Source organism: Ursus maritimus, unplaced genomic scaffold (genome assembly GCF_017311325.1).
Source record: "Ursus maritimus isolate PB19 unplaced genomic scaffold, ASM1731132v1 scaffold_22, whole genome shotgun sequence".
Taxonomy (NCBI): domain Eukaryota; kingdom Metazoa; phylum Chordata; class Mammalia; order Carnivora; family Ursidae; genus Ursus; species Ursus maritimus.
In genome coordinates this window covers 1604996-1616075 of record NW_024424675.1, presented here as the reverse complement: position 1 = coordinate 1616075, position 11080 = coordinate 1604996, and the positions used below count along the sequence as shown (strand labels likewise).

At 49.3% G+C, this 11080-nt stretch overlaps 1 protein-coding gene across 1 annotated transcript; it reads left to right on the top strand.

The window, feature by feature from the left end:
- Nucleotides 1-2686: 2686 nt before the first annotated feature.
- Nucleotides 2687-6531, top strand: NXT1 (nuclear transport factor 2 like export factor 1). Its single transcript, XM_008707099.2, has 2 exons — nucleotides 2687-3130; nucleotides 5792-6531. Exon 2 carries the CDS (start codon nucleotides 5845-5847, stop codon nucleotides 6265-6267), a length of 423 nt encoding a protein of 140 aa, XP_008705321.1. The 5' UTR covers nucleotides 2687-3130; nucleotides 5792-5844; the 3' UTR covers nucleotides 6268-6531.
- The last annotated feature ends 4549 nt before the right edge of the window (nucleotides 6532-11080 follow it).

The following is an 11080-nucleotide window of genomic DNA, read 5'->3' as shown; positions in this document are numbered from 1 at the left end:
TGTGTGTGTGTGTGTGTGTGTGTGTGTGTGTGTGTGTGTAATCTAGCTCATCCTCTTTCCCTCTCTTTCTCTCTGGTGGCATAGCTCTCCACATCTCCTTCATTTACTCTGCTCAAGGCCACACCTCAGCTGTTAAGCTTATGGGCAGTTCTTCCTGCCTTCCCAGAATATCCCCAAAACCCAGGGCCTCAACTGACCCAGAAATGTAGCTGCAGCTCACTCTGGTCCAGCAGCAGCTCATCTGATTCTGCTAAGATGGGGGAAAAAACACACACACATTTGTTTTTGATGACAATGCATTGGGGGCACAACTGCCCAGCCACTGCTGTAGATCGCCTGGTGCCAAGTGATGCAGCCTCTCGTGATAAACAAATGCTGTTGGATCCTGCAGAGAGCTATGTTGATAATGGGGAAAAGCTCAATCCTGTGTTTACAGACCTCAACATCCATAAGTCAGGCCTATCTTCAGAGCTGCCAGAGGCTCAGCGTGTATGACCAGATGAGCCCTTCCTCCCTGAACGGACTCCATGCAGCAAATGGGGCTGCTGGCACCACCACTGCTTAAGCCAGGCTCATCTTCCAGAGGATGTGCATGTGACTTGGTGACAAATCCTACTAATTCGTCACTATACTTGTCCCAAGTTTAAAAGCCAGTTGTTGGAGGAACTGTTGGCAAATAAGGAAGTTGCTGCCAATGCAAAACATCAAGCGTACTAACGTTTTCTGGATGCTTCCTTTGTGCTTGGCCTGAGCTAAGTACTTACCATGCATTGTTTCACTTGTTCCTCACATCAACCCAAGGAAATGAATATTGCTACTGTTTCCCTTCTACTGATGAGGCAGCTGAGCCTCTGGGAAGTTAACTCGTTTGTCACCATCACTCTGCTAGTGCACCAAGTCACACTAGTTAAGTTATAAATACCTTTATGTTTATGCCCAACTTTAAATAGTAAAAAAAAAAATAAAGCAAATTCACTGGCTCTTGAAACGAAAAGTCCAAACTTCAGGTCTGATTTGGTTCCCAACACAGCCACCAAAAGCCTGAGTTCTCTCGCTGTCTCCTGTCTGCTTCTCTGTCCACGGGCTCCCCCTCAGGGTGGCAAGATGGCTGCAGCTGCACCATCCATATTTCACATGTGTGGAAGGAGAGAGAAAAAGCGTTTTTCCCCCAATCCCCTAGCAAACACTTTCTCCAAGACTTAGTGGCCTAAATTGGGTCTCCTACCAACCCAGGAGCGTGCTCAGGGCATACAGTGCCACTGTGGTGTCTCTTAGAGTCGGGGATGCCTCTAACCTCCCAAAGTCAAGAACTGCAAGGGGAGTAAAAGCAGGCTTGCTTCCAAGCATTGGGGAGTGGCTGTTGGAGAGGACTCATCACAACTAGAATGTTGTGGAACAAGGACTTGAACTCCAGCCTGCCTGTTCATTCAAACAGTACTGAATGAGCCCTTGCTGTGGGTCAGGCACAATTCTAAATGCTGGAGACACAAACCTGAAAGGTTCCTACCCTCTTACCCTCCTGTTGCTGTTGCTGGCTCTGCAGCCTCCCAGGGCTAAAGCCCTGTGCTTTTACAAGGCCTCAGAGCTGGACTTATGAATTAAATGCACCACACTCTAAAGACATGGCAACATCAGTAAACTGCACCATGCCCAGAGGGCTCCCAGTTTTGAAGGAATTATTCAGGCTCTCAGACAAATGGATGTATTTGAGGATCTTGTATCTAAAGAAATCTTTTTTACCCCCCGCTGTAAATTGTTTCCCAAGTCCCACACTAACTGCTTCCATCCCGTTGAGCCTCTTGTTTTAAAGAAAAGTTCGGGTTCCAACTTGGCGGAAATGCAGCTAGTTTCAGGGCTGGAAAAGAGAAGCACAATACCAACCAGGCCATGGGCCATAGCTGGAGCCAGGCGGTTTTCCTCGGAGCTGGACAATTCCCAGGACAAGAAAGGAAATTGCCTTTATTTCCCTTTCTGGCACACTTTTGTTACTTCCCAAACTCAGACTCTTCCCACCCTAGACTCTTCTCTCGCTTTTAGTTGAGTTTCCAACTTAACTAAAATGGGTTTTCTTCTATGTGTCCTTTAGGATGTCAACTTTTGAGTCCTTAGGGACTTAAACTATCGAGGAGAGTAATCAGCTGAGATGCTTCATCAGGCAGAGTTCAACAAGGGCTCTGCCGGCTTCACCAGCTTGGCCACCGCGGGACATTCTGGAGCCCCGCTTACTATGTCTGTGTAAAAGCCTTAGTTGGGTCACTGCTGCTGGTGGTGATCCCCGGCGTTGCACCAAGTCGTCTTTTAACTAGAATTTTAACTAGAGTTACCCCAACTGCAGGTGACTGGAGGTCGTAGGGCAAGTATCTGAGACCGCCTCACACACCTTCCCCATTCTCTTCTGTCAAGCGGGCCTCCACTCAACTGGGAGAGACCTCACGCACCTCTAGTTCCGGGGCCGGGACCTAGGAGATTTCATCCAATCAAGAATCCCAACTAACCAGTTGGACCGGTTTTTATGACTGGTTGAGCCAATGAAAACTCGACCGCTGATTTTCTGTGGTCTTCTGGGAAAGGGCCTCTCCCGGAAGCCACTCCCTCCCTTGAGCCACACCTGGGCGGAGCTAGCCTCCCGGTCTTCCGTCCCGCCGGCTGACACAGCTGCCCGTCACAGGGAGGCGGGAGTGGGCGGAGCCGTGGGCCCTGGCGTCTGCGCAGCGCGCAGCTGGCCGCGCGCGGGAAGCCGCGGACGGCGCCGGCAGGTCCCGGTGCACAGGCATCTCGGCGACGCGGACGGATCCCGGAGGAAGGGTGAGAGAAGGGCGGCTCTGCCGGTTCCTCCTGAGGCGAACGGCGGAGGAGCGCGGAGCCTCGGCAGGCCTGCCCCGCAACCTTCGGGGACCGGCCCTCCGTGGAGCTGGGGGACGGGGTGGGGGGCGCCCGGTAGGGGCGCCGCCGCCCGCGCTGACCGAGAGACGCCCGCGCTGGCCGAGGTCCCCGTCCCGCTAACCAGGGTCGCCCGAGCTGACTTGAGCCACCCACGTTGACCGAGGTCGCCGACCGGGGGTACTGCCCCCCCGCTGACCGAGGACGCCACCTCCGCCCGCGCTGACCCCGGACGTCACCAGCCGCGAAGGTAAGTGTCCCCCACCGTCCCCCGCGGCCGTCAGTCTGAAGACCCAGGGCCGGCCCAGGGACTCACGAGACATCTGCCACGTGCACCCCCACTCTCTCCCCCCATTGTCAGGAATCAGCCGGGTTTTGTCCTTTCCCTCGTGGTGTCCTTGCAATACTGCTTCAGGTTTTTGCCCTTGTGAAGTGCTTAGCAGTAAATCCGCTTGGCGATGAAGAGTCGGGGCACTGGAGCAGGTCTCGGGCCAGAGATGGCCAGGGCGGGCTGACTTTATGTGTTTGATGAAAAGCGACTCACCGCCAGAAATGAGGCCTATTGCATCTTCTCTGGTCCAGCTCCAAAGAACCTGACGGTGTGGGCTGCCGAGAGAAGGCGGCATCGTCACAGCTTGATACTTATCTCGCTTTTTATGATTCTTTTCCCTGATTTGATAGAGAAGGGCGAGCTGTTAGCTTTGTAGGTAGCAGAACCACAAGACAAGGAGGTGGTTATCTTAAGGGAATGGGGCCAGGACAGGTTGCTAAGCTATGTTTGGAAAGTCGCTTTGCCAGAACTTGGGGGGTGGGAGGCTTTCTGAGAATGACTTGAGATGGTGGAGGGACTGGGGCACGTCAGGGTGAGAAGTAATGTGGATGTCAGGTGGCCGGGAATTCCAGCAAGAGAGGAACTGAGGCCCTTGAAAGGACAGCTTCAAACTAGCAGTCCTGGAAAGGTGCCCTTAGAGACTTGATTTCCTAGGTGCAGGTAAAGGACAACAAGTAAAGGTAAAGAATAAGCAAGTAAAGGATAAGCAGGTAAAGGATAAGCAAGTAAAAGGACAACATAGTTTGACATTTTCAAAGGCCACATGCCTTCTTCTAAAGATAAATCAGGAGTGTGCTTGCTGTCAGGACCTTGATCCAACCCCTAAGTTTCTCCCTTCTCCTTTGTAAAATTGTTTCATCCTTTTGTGGTGACCATTAAATGAGATGATGTATGTAAAGTAGGCAGCAGATACCCAGCTCAGAATCCGGATCTGCTGAGGCTTGACTTTGAGTCCGGGGAGGGAGTGCAAAGACCTCTGTCTGCCTGGTCCTGTCACTGCTTACTTCTAGGACCAAGCTCCTGCCTGCTCTTAACAGTTCTTTACTTGAGGCAGAAGCCTCCACTTTGCTCAGCCCTTAAGAGTACTTGACTTTTTCCCAACTCTGTGAAATCTTTATTTCATGAGCTGATATTTTTAAAAAAAAGTCTCTGACGTAAAAAATTTGTTTGTATATCTAAACATATCCTTTGCTTTAGTAATGTTCTGTCATGAATTTTTTCTTTTAGTGAAATATTTTATTTTTTAAATTTCTTTTGATGATTTTTTTAGTTATTAGAGACAGAGAGGGCATAAGCAGGGGGAGACACAGAGGGAGAAGCAGACTCCCCACTGAGCAGGGAGCCCACTGAAGGTCTAGACCTGAGCGACCGGAGCTGAAGGCATATGCTTAACCAACTGAGCCACCCAGGTGCCCCACTTACAGTGAAATATTTTAATGACGCAAAAAAGAGCAGAGAACTGTAACACATGTACCATACTCTGAGACAAGCAAATAATAATATTTCTTTATGCTTTTGGACTTCCTTTTTTTTTTTTTTTAAGGAAATTTGACATTTCATCTACAGTTATTCTTTTTTTGATGCCACCACCCCCCCACCTTCTATCCCATAGAACTTGCTTGATTCTTTTTTTTTTTTTATGATTTTTATTTATTTATTTGAGTGAGAGAGAGTGCTGGGGCGGGGAAGCAGAGGGAGGGGGATAAGCCAGTTCTGCACTGAGCTCAGAGCTGGATGCGAGGCTGGATCCCACGACCCTGAGACCATGACCTGAGCTGAAATCAAGAGTTGGATGTTTAACAGACTGAGCCACTCAGGAGCCCCAGAACTTGCCTTTCCATTTTTAACTTGTCTTTCCATTTTGGCTCACAGGACTTGCCTGGTAGGTTTGTACTCACAGAAGCTAGGAGCCCTTCCTTCTCATTCCCAGTCAGCTGCCAGGTTTGCTTGTCATGAGAATTGTGACCACTATTTTGGTACTGTCCTAGTGACATTTGCTCTCTTATCCTCTTAAGAAACCTGCCTTCTCTTTGCTCTCCCAATATCTGTTGGGTGAGCTCTTGATAGGTTTTCTCAGACTTGCCTCCAGCTGAGGATCATGTGCCATCTGATTGGTCTTTATTGGGCCTCTTCTCCTTTAGTTGTGGTCTACTGTCTTCATCCAGGATCCGCTGTTTCTCCACTTCTCTAGGGGCAGTCACACCTGGTCCACACTTCCAGGAAAAAATGACCTTCCATAGTCAAATACACTATCTTTTACAAAATGAGATTCTTATAATTCATAGTAATAGCTACCATTTTTTGAACATGTAGGTATCAGGCTTTTTAACTAAGCACTTGCTGTACACTGTCTTGTTTAATTCTCACATTACAACTGTGTCACAAATGGTGATATTTCCATTTTAAAATGAGCAAACTGAGGCTTAGTAAGGTGAGGCATCAGCCAAATTTGAGCCTAGAGTCATCTCCCTACAGTATGTAATTGTTTTGCCACCAGTAGAAAAGGAGACTTATTCCATTGTTGGGACAGAATGAAATTGGGCATTCACACGGGTTCTGTTCAACCTTCCTGCTCCACAGCCCCCGCTCCGTCAGGCGCAGGAGCACCTGGGCCTCCTTCAGCAGGGCCAGAGATGGCATCAGTGGACTTCAAGACCTACGTGGATCAGGCCTGCAGAGCTGCTGAGGAGTTTGTGAATGTGTACTACAGCACCATGGATAAGCGGCGGCGACTGCTGTCCCGCTTGTACATGGGCACAGCCACCCTGGTGTGGAATGGAAATGCTGTTTCGGGACAAGAGTCCTTGAGTGAGTTTTTTGAAATGTTGCCTTCCAGTGAGTTCCAAATCAACGTGGTAGACTGCCAGCCTGTCCATGATGAAGCCACCCCAAGCCAGACCACAGTTCTTGTTGTGATCTGTGGAACAGTGAAGTTTGAAGGCAACAAACAACGGGACTTTAACCAAAACTTCATCCTGACAGCCCAGGCTTCACCAAGCAACACAGTGTGGAAAATAGCAAGTGACTGCTTTCGGTTCCAGGACTGGGCCAGCTAGTGGGGCCACGAGAGGCTTCTGTTGTAGACCAGCTCTGTAGGGAAACACAGATCTCAAAATGTGGGGACACAAATTCCTTTCTGTTGTTCCAGGCACACTGCTCTGGCTTAATTCTGTATTTGCCGGAGTCCTATGAGCCCCTTTCTGAGTGTATTCTTGTTTGTCATAGATGCCTTTTCAAAGTAGTCAACTTTTCTATTTTTCTACTTGTCCGGTAGAGACCCTGGTTCTGGAAATTCTGACAAATAAAACAATACAAATGTTGCTTTTTTTCCCTTGCGTGATGTGTTTGTCCAAGTTTTGAGGAGGGAGGAGGCAAAGGAGGGTTAAAGGCAGAAGCTTAGCAGAAAGCACCTGAAATGAGATTCTTTAGTGAAATACTAAAGATTTAGTAACTTCTTATAAATGAAGCAGCTATAGTAACTAGTCTTGTAAAGAGGAGGTGAGGAACTGCTTTTAAGAGGAAGCTAGTTCTACTGACCCTGAAGATCAACTCTAATTGCGTTTTCCTAACGTAAAAAAAGAATAGAACTAGAAGGTTCCATCATTCCTTGACCAATAAATAAGCACTCATGGCCACGCGGCTTCCTTAGTTACATTTTCTTTGACAAGAGTGTGCTAGGTTTGAGATGGGTTTGTGGGCTAGGATATTGGAATGCGAACTTTTGAGAAGGATGAGAGAATACTGATGTGCATGGTGGCACAGAGGGCAGTTTCCTCCTCATACCCCTCCCCTTATCTGATTTCTGAAGCCCAACAGTGAGCAGGACAAAGTACCCACCAAAAAGAGGGTTTGACATAATGACTTAAGTTCTGGCCAGTGCTGGAGAAGCAGAAGGATGGGACTTGTGGGAATTTGCTTGTTGGTAGACCCTCCCTCTGTCTTGCTTCCTAGAGAGCAGTTACGATGGCCTGACCACTGGTTGTGGCTCATCCTGGGCTGTGGAGGCAGCTGTTCCCAAGAGGTAGGATTGTGTTAAGTTGGAAGGAGCCTGGTTCCTTGATGACTATGTGGAACTATCCAAATGGACCTAGTTCACATACCCTTAGATTTCTTTTTAAATGAGAGAAATTTTATCTGTAAGACATTATTGGTTTGGGGCATGTCTCACCTGCCATAGCAGAACCTAATCTCAAGTGAGGAAAAAGATTTGCAACAGGGGCAGACAGTGAGTGTGTTGTAGGGGAATGGCCCTGTCACAGTGTCCTGGGGAACCAAACTAGACCCAGGTGCCCTCAGAATTCACACTGTAATCGGAAGCAAGACATTAAAATGGTAAATAAATTCAGTTTCAAAGCCACAAATGAAGAGTGGTCAAATCAATCCTACAGATACATGCCTAGCAAGCAGAGACAAGCAGTTTAGCTGAGATGCTGGTGAAATACTTGTGAGATTGGAATTGAGGTCTCAAACCACAGTGTGGAATTGTCAAGACTCCGGAGCTCTGTCCCATAGGGAGGCCAGTGGAGCGGGCTGGGAGGATTAGTGCAGAGACTAATATGGAGGGAGACGCTGGGCTTTAAATCTGAAAGCCCTCCTCCTTAAGGGGTGAGGTAGGAAGCCACCTGCCTCACCTCAGCCTTGGATAGAAGGTGCAAGTCCCATCAGGCCATCAGAGAGCTTGACGTGAAATCTCTGGAGTCTGTGAATCACATTGGCCTGAAAAGGTTCAAGACAGCACCTGTGGGTGTTCCTGTGGGACAACAGGTTTGGGAAATTAAAAGTATAGATGGCATTCTGAAGAGCACCAGAGCACCTCTGGTGGCCTCCCATTCTCCCCTCCTTCAGGAACAATGGAAAGTGGGTTTAGTTGGGAAAGCACTCAGATAAAAGACCAGCCTTCCCTAGACCACAGTTAATGTGCCCTGAGACCCAATGGGGCCAGTGCAGTGTATGAGGAAGGGCTACGAGACACTTCAGGGAAGTCTTCCTGAAAGACTGGGGCAGCCAATCTTTCTTTCCTCCCACCCAATCTTCCTCTACCCTGCCATTTGGAAAGCAGATATGAGAGTTGATGTTCTAGAAGCTCTGTTGGGCCATGAGGCTTATTTGGCCACATGCAAGGGGTGGAGGAATGGGAAGCAGGCCATGAGGTCCCTGTGAACCTCATGGAGTCCCTCACCAGCCTTGCATGACCTCCCTTGGCTCTCAGGGGAAACAAGAAATGCACTTCCATCTTGAAGCCACTGTTGTTTGGGGGCCTTTCTACATGCAGCCAAATGTACTCATCAATAACAAACTGGAGAAAAGTATGTACGACAAAGGACAGGCATAGTATTTCTTTACTATATAAAAAACCTTCAAATCAGTAAGGGAAAAAAATTAAGAGAAAAAAACAATAGCACAAGAAAAGAACAGGCAAATCACAAAAATATATATGGAAGGGTGGTGGGAGGGAAGGAGAAAGGAAGAAAGGGAGGGAGGGAGGAAGGAAGATGCATAAACTAACAATTTTCATCCCCCTCCCTATTGTACAGCAACCATCTCAGTGATGGCAGGCGGTACCATCTCCCATCCAGTCAGACTGGCAACAGCCAGGAAACCCCAGACGGTGCTTGCCAAAATGGGCCATCAGGGTGCAAGTGTTGATTTCTTCATATGATGGGTGAGAGATGGTAAAGAAAGTGGAGGGAGGGAGGTTGAGCATTTTGGGGAGAGGTTTACTGAGAGAAAGCTGTCCCCTCACCTCAGCTCCAAGGCCCCTCAACAGGGAAGTGTGGAGAGGTGCCACTTCCCTTGCCTCTAGCCCAGAGAGAAGGGGCTTCAACAAGGTCTGCCTAGCTTGACATGGACACAACCTGAAGGGGCCTAGTGGCTGGTGCTGTGGCATCCACCTGGGATGGCTGGGTTAGATAGGGCATTGCTGCCATGTTGGGAAGGGTCTTACTTCCCTCTGACATGAAGCAAAGGGTTCTGAACCCCGGGGACTGGATGGAGAGCCAGGAGGACTGAGGGGACAGGGTAGGAGGAGGGGCAGCGGCTGCCCCTGTACACAGGAGCAAGGGGTGAGCCTGTACACAGGAGCAAGCCTGGATCAGTTTTCCAGGCTGAGACATGGGCCTGAGCAGGGAGCGCAGGCTGGAGGGCATCAGGGGAAGGCAGACAAGAATGTGGAGGTGGCCCTTAGGGTTCCTCAGAGTTGCTAGGGGAGCAAGAGCCCCCAGAACAAGAGGTCTGTTCTTCAAGGCCAGAATACCTCAGAGATGTGGGGGCCTCAGAAAACCCACCCAAGTGCCCTCGGAGAGGAAAAAATCACAAGTTCAGAAAATGCAAACTCCTTACCAGAACATTCACCTCCAAAGGCTCATGCTTGAGAAACCCAGGAATGACAGAGGTGAGCGCAGGTAGCCAAAGGGGTACCCCTCCTCCTCCAAGATGGTGGCTGACCCAGCTGAGGGACGGGACAAGGCACAAAGCCTTCTACTCACGCTTGAGGCTTTGGGAAGGGAGGTGGAATTGAGGTGAATGCAAGACTGTTTCATCTACGAGTGAGCATATGGTGTCATCAGGATGATGGGAAAGTGCCGCCTCTGAAGGGACCATGCATGGCAGCGTGAGCAGCCCTCTGGCCCCATCCCACCAACAGTCCCATCAGAAAAAAACCCAGTTTTCCCAGGATGGGGTTCCTAGAGGTGGGCTTTCAGTGCTAAGATAAATAAAGTCCTGAAAAAACTAGAACTAGTTGGTCACCCTGCACTTAGCCCAATTTATGCTGCAGACCAATAAACTCTAAACTGCACTGTGGTCTCTGGAAATAGGGAAGGAGGGGAGTGGTGGGAGCCGCGCCCAGCCGTGCTGAGAACAGGAGGTCATCAGGCTTTCCAGCAGAGTCCTCATGGGCAGACATGTCCCACCAGCCACCCGGGACTCCTGAGCACTTGAAATGTGACTCATATAACTGAGGAACTGGGTTTTTGCTTTATTTTAATTAATTTAAATCTGAATAGCTACATGTGGTTGGTTCCGTCTATATTGGATGGTACAGTGGAAGCAGAATTGCTGGTCTAGAGACATTCCCAGGTAGCTGGGAAACCCAGAGATGAGGAAGGAGTGTTACCACCGGGGCCTGAGTGTCCATCAGGGACAGGGAGCTCCTTACCTGGAATATGTCTCAGAACCAGACAGGGTTCCACAGTCCTTATTGGGCACAGGACAGGAAATGCAGAACCCCCCCCCTTGCATCTCCTAAGGAGAGAATTTCTCCTGCCCATCAAGTTCCATGGAAGCAATGGGGGAAAAACCTCGGCTCCCTGCCTGTGCTCTGCTGCCGTCCTGCTTGGGGCTTTACCGTTACTGTTCGCCTTCCAGTTGGGAGAAGGAGATGAGTCAGGCGATCAGTCGGCTTATTTTCACTGACTAGCACAAAGTATATAAGGCGATCCAATTCCAGAACATTCTTTCTCCTGATAGGGTCACGTGGGAGTGGAAAGGCTAGAGTATGTGCCCGAATCTTCTTCTCTAGCCAGAAGATGAGCTATTTCACTCAGGAATGCCCTGCATATGTGTGAAATGCTGTGCATGTGGGGGCCAGCTGCCATAGGTGAGCCCTACTCCTAACACTCCTCCAACCCCTCCACCTCCAATTCCAGCCTCACTAACTTGGCAACATTTCCACTGCATTTTTATATTTCAGGATTTCATAACTAGGTCCTTTTATAGGGCAAGGGAAAAAATAGCTTGTTAAAAGGGAATGATAGCCAACTGCAAATTATTCAGCAGATAGGCTGCTCATATTCAAGGTGTGAACTTCAGTAGAGCACAGGGCTGCGGCAGCCCCATCCACCACAAGGAAAGTGGGGCCTCCACATTACA